Here is an 18,496-nt window from a genome sequence, read left to right as displayed (position 1 = left end):
CCTAGTGCTGGTGACATACATAAAGAAACAAGGTTGAGGTTAAGAGGCAACTCCTTTTCTTGCTCCTGGGACACGTCTCCATCTCTCCATCCATTCCCAATTTACTTCATATGGTGTACAGGCAAGGATGAAATTTACAGGCTGTTGGCTTGAGCTGACTGCCTCATTTCACTTGCTTGCCTTCTAATAATGTGGCAAAGGCAGCATATTGGGGGAAAATATACTTCATTAAGTGAGCTGTCAGAGAAGGGAGAGGTCAGCTACGGTAGGCTTCACACTGTGCAACTCTGTTCAAGTGATGCTTGCTGGTACCATATGGCTTCTTACTGTACTGTTCAAACAATCGAGGGAGAGTGGTAAGGTTTTTGGAAGGCAAAGGATATAAATACATATACAAAATAAACTGCAGCTGTTAGGGCAAGGATAACATGTATTTATTGTATCATTTTCAAAATTAACATACATTTTTTCACTGGGAGAATAATCCTTCCAAAGATCAGTAAAGGGGGAAGAATCCATAATTTAAACCTTTCCCTTTTCACACTAACATAAAACATCTATACATATATTATGTATTGATGATATATATCTATGTATACATATAAACTAATAACCAACATATTTTATACATAACAATTATATTTATGTATATATACATTTATGTACAGATTTGCATTTTATAAAGACACGCTTTAAAAAAGAAATTCATAACAAATGTATTATTCCTACAATATATCTAAACCAAACTTGTGAGTTCGGGCACATCTAGAACTCAGGATAGAATATGAGGAGTTCATAAAAATGCAAGTGTTGCTTACATGGCAGTTACATTTACAGAGGTCTATCTACATGTATGATCATATGATGAATTTGGACAATCAAGCTTCTTTTTATGGTGGTAAACTCTTTTGCTCCCTCCTACCCAATCATGTTATCTTAGTACAGAAAGAGTTCTTCTAAATATCAAAAAGGGCGCAGATGTTGTCAATTCCACTCTGGATGTTGCCAATTCCACAGGGCACTGGGAAATCTTATCTGTCAATCTTCCCTGATGTCTCAATTTCAGAAAAACTCTTGTTTAGAGGTCCAAAAATCTCTGATTATTCTGACATTCCTGGATGGGCACCCAAATTTTTGTTTTGATCACAATACGTGTATACATATATGTGCACAAACAGGGAAAATGTATTACCCCAATACAAAAAGTTGTCCAGCAACATACTATGCATTAATAATCTTTTCCACTACAAATAAGTAAAATAAACAGGAAATAATGTGATTAGATTTAGAGTGGAATTTGGCACACATCTCTCAATAACTTTACATTAAACAACCTACCCTTTTTTTCCAAGTGGGAAATGTGTATGTTGCATCAGGCAAGAATCACTACATAGCAAAAGAGCAACTGACAATGGCAATATTTCACAATGGCAGACTCAAGGGAAGCAGATGGATGACTATAATAAGCTTTACAGCAAAATACCAAATCATGGTTATAAAAATTTCAGTTCTCTGAGATCATGATTGCTATCAATTAGAATTTATTTCTTCACAGAAACTGCTGTGAGTCACACCATGGTAAAGCTCATGGAGGTTAGTCAGATGAAGATGAAAAGCATATGTGTGAAGCACCATCTTTCTCATGGTTAGCTACAGCACACATGGCTTAAAGTTCATTATTAGGTTAGATAGGGAAACAGAGACACAGGATCTTGGGCAATGCATACCCACAGCAGAGATACTACAATATCAAAAGCCAAATGTGAACAGAAAGCAGCAAAGTAGCTTGGGGAAGGCTAATGAAAATGTTAGTGTTCAGCACTGATCACATGAGCAATGGAAGAGGCACAAAATGGAGCAACAGCAGTCACATCTAATTACTACCAGACTATATTAGTGGCAGGACACAGTGTTCAATTCTGTTCTTTGTCCTCTTGTGTTTCACCCGGCTCAGTTAGCATCGTGTGTTACTTCCTTGAAGGCATGCAAGAGAAGTTTGGAAACAAAGGAGGTGAGTTTACAGTAATCATGTGCAGAGTGAAATATTCTCATGCAAGTGGGTGAAAAGTATTAAAATAGTGTTTAAGAAAGTATCAATGCTAAGCCACCATCACCAATGTTATATATTTTGATCATAGAAAGTACAGACACAAATCAGTTTTGTACCCATAGCGCATCTGATGATACAAAATCCCTATGAAGAACTTTTCCTCTCTTGCAGCTGAGTTATGAACCCTGGAAGACTGCAAAATGGGTTTTATGGAAATTGACAAAGTGCAGCTTTTGAAAGAAATACAACTATGGGGTCAAATATAATTCCTACAAATCTGGACTTCCTCAACAATGTTGTTGTGAGATAAGATTAGGATTGTAAAGATATTGTTGGATAGCAAACTTCAGCCACTCTAGCCAATGCTGAAGAATTCTGAGAATGTCATTGCAGTCCAGCAATATCTAGATGCACTTTACTCATCCTGACATAAATATTGTTGCTGTTGTAAATTTAACATTTGTTCAGCAGAGGAATCCAAACATTCTGTCATTTTGTAAATTCTGTTTATTAGAAACCATATTTACTACACACTTTAGTACTTGAAAGCAAGTAGATTGGAGTGAAGAGTTTTCAGCATTAGGATTATAACAAATACTGGCCTTTAATTCTATGTCAAGTTAATGGGCAAACATGTTTTGTTAAAATGGAAATATTTTTTAAAACAAAGCCACTGGTTGCGGTGTTACAACTAGTGAACCAAAACAAGACTATAAGCTAAAAATGGTACCTATTATTACAACTAGACATAGACACCATATACCTTTTAGTTCAGTAGTTGCAGGACTCACAGGAATTTCCATTTGCCTTCCATTAGTGCAGTGGTTCTCAACTTGGGGTCCCCAGATGTTTTTGGCCTACAACTCCCAGAAATCCCAGCCAGTTTATCGGCTGTTAGGATTTCTGGGAATTGAAGGCTAAAAACATCTGGGGATCCCAGGTTGAGAATCACTGCATTAGTGAGCCATCCGGGTTGGCCTTGGGGCACAGATGTTTCACCCATGGAAAGCTGATGTTGACACACTGCCTCAACTGCTCCCTCACTGAGTTGAACCCCTCTCACAGAATTTAATAGAGTTAAAAAGTTAATACCATCATGCTTCAATTGTAAGACGCCATCCATTGTAAGATGCACTCTAATTTTAGCACCACCACCAACAAAAATACATAAGATACACCTGTGATTCTAAGACACAGCCCATTTTAAAGATGTTTATATAGGGAAAAGTGTGTCTTAGACTTGAAGAAATACAGTAGTGAAATCACATGGCCCTTATTGAACCAAATTCCTATATCTCTTTAGTTCCATTGAGGATTAGCAAAGACTGCGCCTTGGCAATCTTGGCAATATTCTTCTGATACTGAAAAACTAATTTCTAACATATACACAAACACTGGGGACAAATAACAGACATTAATCTGCTGTCAAGATAACAAACCTATTAAGATAACAATGTTTTTAAATGGTATGTTTCTTCTAGGGAACATTCAGTATTGCAAGTCAAAATAGCCCTTATGATTTAGAAAGCTTATATGTATTCCTTGGTTCATCAGTCATACCTCCGTCTCTGTGCACTTTCTGGACAAAAACCAAACTTGCATTGGTTCTTTTTTACCCTTCATGGAAACAGGGCCTCTGTGTTCCAGGTGAAATTGTGGGTCTGAATTTTCTGGAGCCATTAAACATCTACAATTAAAGAAAGATATAATTAATCTATTGACAACAAAGATCACTTCTGTGAAGGGCATTCTGGCCCAGAGCAGTAAGAGAAAGTACACAATATTCTATAAAATAAAAAAAAAGCTTTTGTTTAGAAAGTGATCAGTTAGCAAACATAGTCCCTCACCTGTATGTGTATTCGGAGACATTGATCTTCCCTTTCTCTCCTGTGGTTTCTGTTCTGCTTGTTAGATTAACGGTGTTTCCAAACAGACAATAACGGGGCATCCTTTGGCCAATGACACCTGTGACTACTTCTCCTGTATGAATACCTATTGTTATCTTTTTAATATGACAATACAAAAGAAGATTAACATGTTGATTGGCAGGGAACAACTTAGGCTGTTATTAAAAAGGCAAGTAAATCATCATATTTCTTACTCAGATGATTAACAAAGCACATAAAGAATGTAATATATTCAGCATCTGCATGATTTTCTATCCATGTAACCACACCCCTTTCAGGACAACAAACACGGAATACACTAAAAGATACATAGATGCCTGCCAAGTATTTCATTTTATTAGTAATCCGAAGGTGATAAAACAGGTCCCTAGAAATCTTGCCATTTTAATTCAAAGTGGAACAATACAAAGAAAATGGGAAGAATCTTGTTTGATGTCTCTTTAAGCTCCGGAATGGTATCACATCTATACTACATGGAGGATTAAAAGCTACTTGGGAGAATGATAAAGGCACAATTCTTACAAATGAGAACTGTATGGCAAACACATGAGTCCCCGATGGTGCAGCGGGTTAAACCGCTGAACTTGCTAACCAAAAGGTTGGCGGTTCGAATCTGGGGAGCGGGGTGAGCTCCCACTGTCAGTCCCAGCTTCTGCCAACCTAGTAGTTCGAAAACATGCAAATGTGACTAGATCAATAGGTACTGCTTCAGTGGGAAGGTAACGGCGCTCTATGCAGTCATGCCCATGGCCACATGACTTTGGAGGTGTCTACGGACAATGCCGGCTCTTTGGCTTAGAAATGGAGATGAGCACCAACCCCCAGAGTCTGACATGACTAGACTTAATGTCAGGGGAAAACCTTTACCTTTTTATGGCCGACACAATCTATAAACTTCTTCTCTGGTGGCATTGAAGAAAATTTTTAAAATCAATTCACAGGTATTATTTAAACTCAGTCAAGATGGCTCAAATTACAGGGCTGCATTCCTCCAAGTGTTGGAGGGAGTGTGGAAAACTCGTGCCTATTATCACCTTGGGTGGCCTGGTCCGATAGTTGTCATTTGGTTGTTATTACACCCCTCCCCCAGCCCAAAAAAAACCAGGAAACAACCCCAAAGCAAAACCTTTACAACCTTTCCAGGTACTACTGAATATATTTAATAACACTTTCAAAAATTACTTCACAACGACCTAATTACTTTTTTAGCTAACTTCAGCCAGGCTGAAAATTATTAATAATGAAAAAGAACAGTTCAAATTCCCAATAGATGCAAACTAAGATTGAATTTGGGATTTGGAACTTGAGGAAAATCAAATCAGGATATTAAGGACAACCAAAAATCTGTGATGTATAACCACACACAATGAACATGCGTATTTAGGTATATTTGTATGCATGCACAGCCAATTTCATAGCGGAATCAAAAGATACATATGACACCAATAAGGCTTCAGCTATTGTTTGACAGGATAATACACATTCAGAGTAAATGTAAGTAAATGTAAGACTTCTGTTTCTGTTACTTCTGATAATAAGTAACATGGCAATTAAAAAACATCCCATGCTCTGACATAAAACAGTTCAGGTTTTCTTGGAAACGGTAGGACAAAACTGCCAGTCCAGCAGCTTAGACAATCATCTTCTGGTGGAGCAGGCAGCAAAGTGATAAAGCATGTTAACACTTGTGGACTGATAAATAGATGATACACAACATGTGGGAATAATGCAAAGCCCAATTCACATTGATATGTTTTTTACAATCTTTCTATCAACATCTTCTATTCCAAAAACAAAGGTAAACATTTACATCTGCATACCAATTTGTAGTTTCATCTCCTCTAACATTTTTTAGAATAGTAAATTAATTAGGCTGCAGCCATACAAGGATTAAACCCTATTATTTGTTTACACAACAACATTTTGACTATAACAATCATTTGTATGCATAGCCACAAGGAACAATTATGCAAATTATGGGCAAACTGGTTATAATTTGGGAGAATTATATTTAGCTAGTGTAAAAATCTATTGTCTGATTGCTGCTTCAGCAAAAGGACTCCCATGAAGCCTGGGTATTCCACAATGGAACAGTGTTGTGCTTTTAGAGAACTCCATTCCCACAAATCACAAAAAATAGTCAGATACTAACCTGTACAGATTCTCCATCAACTTGAACCTGTCCAGCTATTTCCATCATATCCAGTGCTAAATGGCAGATAGAGCGTGCATGGTGAATGCATGGCTCCGGCAAGCCACTGACGGTCATATATTTGTCTCCAACTGTTTCAACCTAACAAAATTGAAGGAAAGCATTTGTATGAAGAACGTTACGCATTATTGTCTTTGATCAGGAAGTAAGGTATTAATATTCATGTGAAAAGTGTGCATAAGGACATATATTAACTTGAGACTCATCATAGGATATTTTGCTAAAAGCAACTTGTTTGATCACAGTGATTTCCCCCCAAAGAAATAGAGAGCATAAATATAAAGAAAAAGAGATATACAAAAGCTGGTACTTCCAGATTGTTAACAAGTGGGTTTTCCAGCCTAAATATTCTAAAGCAGTGGTTCTCAACCTGTGGGTCCCCAGGTGTTTTGGCCTACATCTCCCAGAAATCCCAGCCAGTTTACCAGCTGTTAGGATATGTGGGAGTTGAAAGCCAAAACATCTGGGGACCCACAGGTTGCAAACCACTGTTCTAAAGGTACCAGATCCCACCTGATCGTGGAAGCTAAGTATGGTCAACCCTGGTAAGTCCTTGGAGGAGAGACTACCAAGAAAAACCAAACACTATAGCCTAAATTTCGGCAGAAGAAACTGACAAAACAACCTCTGAATATGTCTTGCCTAAGAAAAACCTGCAGAATTTATGGGGTTGCTGTTGAAGGCACATGCACACAAGCTCTAGACACTGCTGGGAGACTGCCTATGAATACCCGGTCCTGCAAGCTGTATTTCAGTGGAAGGAACTGGCAAAATTGTCAGAATTTGTAAGCTACTTAGCATTTCTTTAAGCGTTAAAGGGAATCAGTGTCTCAGGCCTAACCACAAGTATCATTGTAATTTGGGTGTGGTGGCCAGTGTTCAGACTCTTATCTATAGGCTGTAATAGTAATAAAAATAATCACAACAACAACAATAACAACAATAACAACAACTCTGTTTTTATATCCTGTCACCATCTCCCTTAAGGGACTCAGGACAGCTTACATGGGGACCAAGCCAAGCATAAACAAAGAATACAAGCTAAAACACAATTAATAATAATAATAATAATAATAATAATAATAATAATAATAATAATAAAACTTTATTTATATCCCACCACTATCTCCCAGAGGGACTCAGGCGGTTCAGAAAAAACTCAAGGTGTGACACAAAATACAGTAAGTGCAAAACAAAACATGGGCAATAAACAGTCAACACAACATCATAAATTCACAATTAAAAACATAACAACACATAAACTATCAATAATTAATTAAAAATAGCAGAGTAAAAACATCATAAAATATATCAACCAACATCAACAACCAGCAAACCAGGACATGGTGGGCATAGTCAGATCAGATTCGAGAGGGGAGGGCAAGGACTTGGGCAAAATTCAAAGTATAGGGCCAGGGCTGGGAGTAAAGTGCTGAGAAAACCTAATCAATAAATTAGGACTGGGCAGACCTGATCAGGGACTAATAGTAACCCTGTGTCAGTTTGGTGAGAGTAGGAGTTTGATGGATGAAGAGAGAAGAGAAAGCATTTGTTGTACATACTGTAAATACTATGTTAGTTTTTGTACTGTGTGTACTATTGCTGCAACTGAAGAAAGAAAAACCTTCCATTTGGAAAGAACAGCTGTTATGGTTGAGCCTTCTGGCTCCGGTACTGGGAGACGGGGTCGTAGGACTCCTCGAGAGTCAGACTCTTTTGAGGAGCGTGAAAGGAAACGGCTCCGGGACTTATTTGCAGAACCAACAGATGAAGACTCATTTGAGGGTTTTACCGAGGGCATGGAGGAAGAGATGGTTAGCTCAGAGGAGGATGACATGGAGTGGACTCGTGTGAGGGAGGATTTGGGTGTCACCGGCACTGATAGCATGGGAGGCGATTGGCGGGTTGCAGGATCAGACCCATGGACGGGCTGGAGGGATGGAGCGGGATCCGCAGCTGGGGATGCTGTGGGGCGTAGTCAAAGGTGTTTTAGCTCTGATGAGGATGATGATGATGAGGCACCTGGAATTAGGATAGCAGCTGACAGCGATGAGGAGTTATGAACTGGGATAAAATGGGGTTTAGGATCAATGGCTAATTGCGTTGGGCAAGGTAATCTGGACGAACGCTTGGGCTCTTGTTGGGGAACTTCCTGAAGACGGGTGTGATTCGTTGCTGGATACGTAAGTTACCAAGGACACTGGGCATAGACGGCGGGAGGAACTGTGTGGGGTTTTTCTGTGCAACTTGTGTTTAATCTTGATAGCTTGGACCTCCGTCGTCTTTTTGACGGACATTAATTACCTACTCTGGATTGACGCTGGACTGACTGACTGACTACGACCTTGGACTATGCCTTCTGTGGCTATCGGTGGAACTCGTGGAACTTTAGACGCTCGCACTTGGCTTTCGACCTCGGACCGGACTGGGACCCTGCTGACCGCCGTGATCCTGACTGATGTGCCTGGACCCGGATTTCGCTCGTTGCACGGAGGAGTAACAGCCTGAGTTACTCATCTGTAGCCTTTTGGTAGCAGAGAGGAATCTGCTGCCAGCTTTTGATGTTCATTTTGACCTTTGTTTACCAACTTTTGTTTGTTTAAACTGCCAGGCTGAAGTAAGCATTTTTGAGTTAATCCGGATTAAACTCCTGTTTAATCCGGTTTATTCCTTCGAACCGTTTTAGTTCAAACGGAGCTGTTTCTGTTACTTTTCACACTGAAGTCAAGTGTTTGCCTAGTCCTTTGTTTACTACGGGCATTTTTGTGTTCTGTAACTTTAATAAACTGTGTTGTACTCTATTTGGTGGCGTTCTGTCTATGACAACAGCTTTGTGTCTTTGTTGTTCTTGTTCCCGAGGACACCACTTCACAGCAAAAGGGTATTTGGCTCCCTAACAGGAGTGAAGGGGCCCTTATTTATTTATTTATTTATTATTTACAGCATTTATATTCCGCCCTTCTCACCCCGAAGGGGACTCAGGGCGGATCACATTACACATATAGGCAAACATTCAATGCCTTTTAACATAGAACAAAGACAAGACAAACACAGGCTCTGAGCAGGCCTCGAACTCATGACCTCCTGGTCAGAGTGATTCACTGCAGCTGGTTGCAGCTGGCTTGCTCTCCAGCCTGTGCCACAGCCCGGACCCTTCCGCTGTACATAAGGGAATTTCAAGCTGTTTTGATCCCCTGACAAAAACCTTCTCTATGAATTCCTTGTCTATAAAAACCTTCCTGAATTTATGGGATCACCATACGTCTACAGCTGTTTTGAAGACATATGCACACACACCAACTGGTTAGGCCTGGGATGAGTAATGAAAAAGAGACAGTATTGATATGCCGAAAAATGCAGGGCAGCAATCCCAAGGCAAAACCACAAATTGAAAATGCAGTAGAGTCTCACTTATCCAAGCTAAACAGGCCGGCAGAAGCTTGGATAAGCAAATATCTTGGATAACAAGGAGGGATTAAGAAAAAGTCTATTAAACATCAAATTAGATTATGATTTTACAAATTAAGCACCAAAACATCATGTTTTACAACAAATTTGACAGAAAAAGTAGTTCAATGCGCAGTAATGTTATGTTGTAATTACTGTATTTACGAATTTAGCACCAAAATATCATGATATATTGAAAACATTGACTACAGAAATGGCTTGGATAATCCAGAAACTTGGATAAGCAAGGCTTGGATAAGTGAGACTCTACTGTATATGTTATAACGTATCATGTTCCCAACATATTTAGAAGACGGACTTCTTCAGGGGCTAAAGAATGTTAAGTTATTGTATTCTGACAGCAATACCCATGACTCTTTACTTTGAGAATATTCAAGACACTTAATGTTGAGAACATAAGCACACTATAAATTACACCTCGTGTAAAAGGAATCCTAATAAAAGAGGCTACAAAAATACCAAGTACACACACACACACACATACTAACACAATTTTAGCTCTCAATAGCCTACAGTTCGATTATAAACAGCCTGGAGGACAATTTCAGTTCAGTTTTTGATAGCTTTGCTTCTTGAAGACAGGCCCACTAATGGAAGGAATTATGTTTAAAAGTCCCACTCCCAAATATCAGCATGTGGCCAAAGGGTATTCTGGGAATAGTAATCCATCTCTGGTATGCTCTGGTATGCTCTGTTAATTACTTATTCAATTGAACTATGTATGGTAGAGAAAATACCACTGGTGTTGCTAATGTATGATTCCTATCAAGGGCCCCTTCTACACTGCCACATAATCAGATCAAATAACCCATATTATCTGCTTTGAAGTGGATTATATGAGTCTACACTGCCATATAATCCAGTTCAAAGCAGATAATCTAGATTTTATATGGATGTGTAGAAGAGTCCTAGGGCCCCTTCTAGATTGCCATATAATCCAGATTATCAAAGCAGGTAATCCACACTATCTGCTTTAAACTGGATTATACATGACATGATCTTCACTGCCATTTGAAATTCAGATTATCTGCTTTGAACTAGATTATATGGTAGTGTAGACTCATATAATTATCCAGTTAAAAGTAGATAATATAGATCATCTGCTTTGATAATCTGGATTACATGGCAGTGTAGATCTAGCCAGAGTCAGATTCTGGTTGATATTCACATAAACATTTTCAGGATACATTTATCTGAGAGGTTTTTTATGGTCTGATACTGCATCTTGCTATATTTGTAGGAAATTCAAATAGGGCTAAATTAACATCATTTTATACAGGTGTTGATACTTTAATAATGACACAGTGTGGTTTCTTTTTTAATTTTTGATTAAAACAGCAATAACTAGAAAAAATACTTCAGGAATGGAACTGTGGTGTTTAGTGCTTACCTTGTAAACAAAGGGATTTCGGCGTGAATCAGTCAGAATATCAAATCTTGTGTAAAGATCATTTAGAAGATTGACAATTTTCATGGCTCCCTCTCCAGAGGCATGTTTACTGCAGAAGGCATTAAATCCAACGATGCCGCTGAATAGTATGGTCACATTATCGTAACGCTTTGCTGGGATGGGACGCTTGTGTCTCAGCTCATTGGCAACAGATGGAGGAAGCACAGAATACAACAATCTACACAATATTGGGTGGTAAGAGTAAAGAAAAGGAGTGGGAAAAATAGAAAAAGTCATTTTTATATTTTGAATATTCTAGGCTACCAGTATTCACTGATTACAGAGATTGTGGTCTTAAACAATTCTTAATGCAACTTAATACATGTAATCCTTAAATAGCAGGCATTAGACTGCATTAGAAATATTTCTAGAGTGTAACCAAATGACAGAAACCTTTTGAAAAATTGTAAGAGAACAGAATTAAATCCAGACAAGGCTTTCTATTTTAAGTTCCATTGAATAACAAATTTTTCAAATCCTTGTAAATTGATAGTTATTTTATTTAAAGATAATAATTGTATTTGAACTCTACTCTTAATGTGCTGTCGAAGGCTTTCATGGCCGGAATCACTGGGTTGCTGTGAGTTTTCTGGGTTGTATGGCCATGTTCCAGAAGCATTCTCTCCTGATGTTTTGCTCACATCTATGGCAGGCATCCTCAAAGGTGGGGCAGTCTGTTGGAAACTAGGCAAGTGTGGTTTATATATCTGTGGAATGTCTAGGGTGGGAGAATGAATTAGTCTGCTTTAGGCAAGTGTGAATGTTGTAATTGGTCACCTTGATTAGCATTTGATAGTCTTGCAGCTCCAAAGCCTGGCTGCTTCCTGCCTGGGGGAATCCTTTGTTGGGAGGTGTTAGCTAATCCCGATTGATTCTTGTCTGGAATTCCCCTCCACAGAAGTAAAACACAAAAACCTAATTTATTTTAGCAAGAATGACATCAATGGTTGGCTAAAGGTTGTAAAGAAAACAGCATCCATGGTATAAAACATTTATTTTGCCCATAGTCAAATAATGGCAGAGCAATGAATGTGACTATTTAAATAATGACTTTCAACTTGTGAAATCAGAATTATCTGTTTGTAGTATAATATGAAAATGATATTTAAGTAATGTATTCCTCAAAGCACATCCATTTGTAGATCTGGCTTTCAAAATTAATTACTTATCATCTGCCTTCAAGCCACACAATACAATATTTCCCCAATTAAGTTAAATGTTTAAATCCAAAGTTCAAACCCAAAAGGAACTTAGATTCTAAATTATATAAATACAGATTAATCACATATCTTCAAAACCAGCTATTTTCATGTATTTAACGATCATGAAAAACATTTGGTAATTTTAGATTGTTAAACCAGATAAATTGTTCCTATTCTGAAATGATGCAAGTTGGGGTCACTAAATTATGTCCCATGAAATAAGCATTAATGTCCAAGATTGTGGCATAAAAAGAAAAAAAAAACAACAACAAGGGGTTGGGGAAGACAAAGAAGATCACAAGGGAGGATAATAAAAGTAGATGCATTTCTTTCCAAGACAAGAACATGCAGTCTTGAACAATGCCTTCACATTTGAGTACATCAAAATACGCATTACATAACTGCTCTGATGTCAGCTGTAGTGCTATAATCATTTACCTTGCAGCAAATCATTTACCTTGCAGCAAACATTGCTGAATTAAATAGATTTACTTCTGAGTAAAGATGTGTGGGATAGAATTGTTAACACAGTTTCCTAGATAAGTGAAAACAATATGGTTTTACTTACAATTAACTAGGTTGGCCTCTTATTTTCAGAGATAATTTTAATTCATATTTCAGAAGGCATCTATTAATGTGGGTCAATTACACACATTCATCCAAAATAAAGACTAAACACAGTGAATTCTCTTCCATCCATACTATGATGCACAGTATTCTGGTTGCAGAACTTAGAATGGGAGTATTCTGTGCCTCGAACCACAAGGAGAGGTGGGTTGTTGTTGTTGTTGTTATTATTGAATTTTTGAATTTGAAACTTATTTTATAGTCCACCCTATCTCCCCAAATGGACTCAGATGTACTTAATCCTCCTCCTCTCAATAAACTAAGTTGCATAGGTGTGTTTTCAAGAGCTTTTTGAAGGAGAGAATGGAGGAGGCAATTTTTAATTCTGTAGGGAGGGAGTTCTAGAGGTGGGGAGCGATCACGGAGAAGGCCCTATTTCTCGTTCCCAACAGCCACACTTGAGACGGGGATGGGACCAAGAACAGGGCCTCCTTAGCAGACCACAGCGCATGTAGTGGTTTGTATATGGAGATGTGGTCTTTTCAATAGTATGGGCCCGAGGGGCAGTGAAGGTTATAACCAGCCCTTTGTATTTAGCCCAGAAGCAGATGGGCAGCCAGTGGAACTGCTGTAACATAGGAGTTGTCCACTCACTGTACAGTGCTTCAGTTAGTTATCTGGCTTTGAACCAGTTGCAGCTTCCAAACTGTCTTCAAAGCCAGCTCCATGTAGAAAACACTGCAGTAGTCCAAACGAGATGTAACCAAGGCAGGGACTACCATGGCCAAGTCTGGCATCTCAAGGTATGGGCATAGCTGGCGCACAAGTTTTAACTGTGGCCACCGCCGACACCAACATCTTCTGAACATAGTTGTCAGCTGATGACTGCTTTCCATGAGATCCCCATCACAACACAAATAATCTCTTATAGAAAAGCAGCAGAAACCAAGACCCCATCTACACTGCCATATAATGCCATTCAATTCAGTTAAACTACATGATGTGCATTTACATGGACAATATAATGCAGCTGCAAACTGCATTAAATAGCAGTGTAGATGGGGCCCAAAAGAGAAAGTCTAATTTCTAGAAGAAGGTTTAACAGGATTTGTATTTCATCACATGTGTAAATTATTTCCCTCTCAGGAATATCTATTCCATTTTATGCACACATACAAATTCCTAACCTTAAAGAGTTTAAAAATAATGTTTTAGAAACTGCTATTCTACTTAGCTAAACAAGCTCTGTATAGCTTCAAACAGAAGGAAAATATAAGAGCATAAATGGGCAATACTAAAAGACCAGAATAATCTTGTTTTGAACAATTAAAGTCAACACCATGTTTAGCTCCCCATGATGGCAACCATGTCCTGCATTCAATCTTCAAACATGATCCTGTGAATAACAACATATCTATAGTTCCAATTCTCTCTCAAACAGTGGTTCTCAACCTGTGGGTCCCCAGATGTTTTGGCTTTCAACTCCCAGAATTCGTAACAGCTGAAAAACTGGCTGGGACTTCTGGGAGTTGTAGGCCAAAACACCTGGGGCCCCATGAGTTGAGAACTAGTGCTCTAAGAACTCTTGGTATGTTCTTAGATTAACAAACTTGGCAAAGGTGGCCGACAGTCTGGATCTACACTGCCATATAATCCAGTTTCTCAATCCAGATGATTTACTTTGAACTGGATTGTATGAGTCTACACTACCATATAATCCAGTTCAAAGCAGACAATCTGGGTTCAGAAACTGCATTATATGGCAGTGTAGATGGGGTCTCAGATGTCAAACTGCAATTTCCAACATTCCACACTAATGGCTATACTATCTAGCACTACTAGGAGATGCAGTTCAAAAACATTTGGAAGGCTAACCTACATGAATGGCCATATAGAGTACATATGAATACATATGAATACTGCATACCTCATTGCTTACTAAAGTATTTTTACAGTGGAAAAAAAGGCTGGTTCTGGGTTGATTTGGAGCCAGATTGCAAACTGGAGGCATACAATTCCCTTGTAATAGCTCCACTGGTTGCTGGACCATTCCTGGGCATAATTTAAAAGTGCCGATGGTGACTTCTAAAGCCCTTTACAGTTTGAATCCATGCTATTTCAATGATCATACCTCTCTGTATGAGACCATTAGCACGATAAAATCTTCTGAAGAGACCCTTCGCTCTTTCTCACCAACTCAGGCTCATTTGCTTAGAAAAAGAGAGACGGCCTTCTTCTTGACTGCTCCTAGTCTTTTAAATCTCCTCTTCAGGCACTCCATTATTCCTCCTTGTCCTCCTCCAACAGCAAGGGTATAACTTTCTTATACCAACAGGGTTTTAGAATTCGAATGAGATGTTTTTGATTTTTACTCTTTTAACTTTATGAATGGTTTAATTGCCTTTTAGATAGTGTTTTTATTTATATTTTAATTAATGTTTGTATAGTTTATCACCTATATTGTTTGGGGATATGCTGTTAGCCACTTGGAATTTCATTACTGGGACAAAGATGGGATATAACTGAAGAAAATGAACAAAAAGTCACAATGTTGTAGTTCTTGCGAGAATTGGCTAAGGAACATCAAAGGAGTAAGCTAGATAATAGCCATTACTAGTAATATAATATCACTTCTTTATGTTTTGCCTTGAATGCATACAATCACGTTTTAGATTTTTTTTCCTGAGATATGATCCTTAATATAGAAAGCATAGAATGGTGGATTACAATAGAGTAATTTTTCAGCTCATTACATCAGCTGTGTGTGAAAGCAACATGAGTAACTTTGGGGACAGATTATATCAACTATCTTCTTCATTTGTTCTCATTAGATGAACTCATTTTATTTTTTTAAAAATCTGATCTCATCTATAGACCTATTTCCTTTTTTAAAATATCTGGTGGTTCACTTGTATAGAGTGCATGCTGCAACACCAGGAATTGGGTTGCTTTGAATTTTCTGGGCTTTATGACCATGTTCCAGAAGCATTCTCTCCTGACGTTTCGCCCACATCTATGGCAGGCATCCTCAGAGGTTCTGAGGTCTCTGAGGATGCCTGCCATAGATGTGGGCAAAATGTCAGGAGAGAATGCTTCTGGAATATGGCCATACAGCCCAGAAAACCCACAGCAAGCCAGTGATTACAGCCATGAAAGCTTTGACATCTCCAGGAATGTTTGTAGATTAGTATGTGTATATTTATATAATAGAAGATGTAATGTTTTTAAGACAAGGGGTTTTTAAAGAGTTGTTTATGTGTTGTCTCAAATATTGTAAATGTGCTTCTGTTTATTTTTAGAAAATCCTCTGAAGAAGACCAATTTGTGATAAAGCTGAAAAGCATTTGTCTCTTTAAAAAATAGAAGTTATTGACGATTTCATAACTGATGTAGCCTGGTTTGCTTTTATTCTTTGACTATGATTACAATTTTCCCATTCATTTGTTCTGTTCCTGTTTAGATCTCTCTAAACCTTGGCCACTCACACTAAATTCAAATTTCTGGTATTTTTCCTAGTGTAGAACTTAAGATGGCTTACAACAAATATAGTAAACATTCACATATAAAAGTTGCAAGGTTGTTTATAAAATTAAAAATCAAAATCAGTTAAAACAAACAAAAACCCATTCAAACAACAAAGAAAAGTCCAGCACGTTATACATGGTATTTTTATACCAAAAATCAATTCACAAAGGCCTGCCAGAATAAAAGGTATTCACTTGAGTGCAGAAAGATAGTAAGGAAGGTTCCAGTTTAACTTCTCTCAGAAGGAGCTCCAGAGTTTGGGGTTAGTCATGGACAAACCCCTTCCCCCCATATTCCCATAAATTATAAATATGAAGATGGTGCAACAGAGAGAAGGACCTGTTTAGTTTTTCTTTGGCAATACAGTGTTCCCTCACTTATTGCAGGGGTTAGGTTCCAGGACCATCCACAATAAGTGAAAATCCGTGAAGTAGGAACACTATATTTATTTTAATATTTATACATTATTTTAGTAGTTATACACTATTTTAAGTCTTTATCAACCAATCGTGTGTTGATAAATCGCCTCCTCCTCCTGTTGCCCCTTGGGCTCCTTTTCTCTCCCTTTGGCTTCTGCTTCCTCCCTTCCTTAGGCTGTAAATTTTTTATGATTTATAATAGTCTTTTACAGTTTATTGAAAAACTGCAAAACAGCAAATCCGCAAAAAGTGAACCGCGAAGTAGTGAGGGAACACTGTAATGAGAAAGGCTACATCCTCCTGTTCATTTTGTCACTGGACAATGCGGAACAAAAGAGTTTATGAAATTTTAAAATACAGGAAAACAAGACTAAAAAAATGACTTCTTTTTAATTTTTATTAAAAATTGTTATTTATGTCTTACGTGTCTGTTTTCTTCTTTTCATCTTCCAGTGCCCTTAACGTGTGCTGAAGCCTATCTGTTAGTATCTCCAATTCTTGTGTTAGCTTGTATTCCTCTCTAAACTGCTCCCCCAAAAGGACCAAATCACGGGTGGCATCATGAAGAGGGATGTCACTCAAGTACAGCCCTCTTCTGGTTAAATCATCTAAATTCATCACACTGTAATAGAAAAAGACAATTAAAGGCATGAGAAAAAAATAGTGGGAAAGATTAGATTTAGCAGTGGCTAAATATTACTAATTCCATCATTTTGGAAGCACCAGCATGCTTTACAGTTTGATCATGGGACTACAAATCCTGATACCAAGCTCTGACTAAGTCCTAAAAATACACTGTGTGACTCTGGGCAAGTCTCACTTTCTCAGCCTCAGAAGAATACAAAGGTAAACCTCATTTATGCCTCATAATTATAACATCTATTTTTCTACTTTACTAGCCCTGAATGAGGATGGACTATACATTTGTATGACACAGTACAGCCCCTATATCAATGGGTGATACGTTTCCAGACTTCACATTTATACAAGGAAATTTTGATAAGAGCGAACCATATTATTTTCAATGGGACAAATTAGGGAGGTATGAAGAAGAGGTGTAATTTGTACAGGAGGCCCTAAGTCAGTGGTTCTCAGCCTGGGGTCCTGTTTTTGACCTTCAACTCCCAGAAATCCCAACAGCTGGTAAACTGGCTGGGATTTCTTGGAGTTGTAGGTCAAAACACCTGGGGACCCACAGGTTGAGAACCACTGCCCTAAGTGAATAAGTGAAACCGTAAATAAGTAAAAGCTCATACGGGGGACCCTTCCACACAGGCATATAACCCAAAATATGAAGGCAAAACCCACACAATATCTGCTTTGAACTGGGTTACCCGAGTCCACACTGCCATATATTCCAGTTCAAAGCAGAAATTGTGTGGAAGGGGCTGGGGTGGCGGCTAGCACAGCGGGTTAAACTGCCAACTATGGGTTGGGGTGAGATCCCACTGTCAGTCCTAGTTTCTGTTTACCTAGCAGTTTGAAAATAGCAATGCGAGTAGATAAATAGGTACCCCTTTGGTGGGGAGGCAAAAGGTACCCCTGAAAAATATGCCGGCAAACTTCAATCAGGAAGTTGTCCAAGGACAACAGGCTCCTCGGCATGGAAAATGGAACAACAGCACCTTCCTATGGCCTAGTCGAGCATAGCCTTCAGATGCCAGAAATGAAAAAAGAGGGAAGCCTTGCTTCTCTA

At 38.4% G+C, this 18,496-nt stretch overlaps 1 protein-coding gene across 1 annotated transcript in view; it reads right to left on the bottom strand.

The window, feature by feature from the left end:
- Positions 1–412: 412 nt before the first annotated feature.
- Positions 413–18,496, bottom strand: part of gucy1b1 (guanylate cyclase 1 soluble subunit beta 1) — a 74,443-nt gene continuing 56,359 nt past the window's right edge. The window contains exons 9-14 of the mRNA XM_008111932.3: positions 17,225–17,422; positions 11,028–11,265; positions 6,110–6,250; positions 3,898–4,052; positions 3,611–3,737; positions 413–1,974 (exon numbers count right to left, since the gene is read on the bottom strand). Of these exons, the coding sequence (XP_008110139.2) occupies positions 1,951–1,974; positions 3,611–3,737; positions 3,898–4,052; positions 6,110–6,250; positions 11,028–11,265; positions 17,225–17,422 (883 nt within the window). The 3' untranslated portion in view covers positions 413–1,950. The remainder of the gene's footprint in view (positions 1,975–3,610; positions 3,738–3,897; positions 4,053–6,109; positions 6,251–11,027; positions 11,266–17,224; positions 17,423–18,496) is intronic.

Source organism: Anolis carolinensis, chromosome 5 (assembly GCF_035594765.1).
Source record: "Anolis carolinensis isolate JA03-04 chromosome 5, rAnoCar3.1.pri, whole genome shotgun sequence".
Classification (NCBI taxonomy): Eukaryota; Metazoa; Chordata; class Lepidosauria; order Squamata; family Dactyloidae; genus Anolis; species Anolis carolinensis.
Note: the sequence above shows the minus strand (reverse complement) of the source record. Positions and strands in the feature narration are given on the sequence as shown.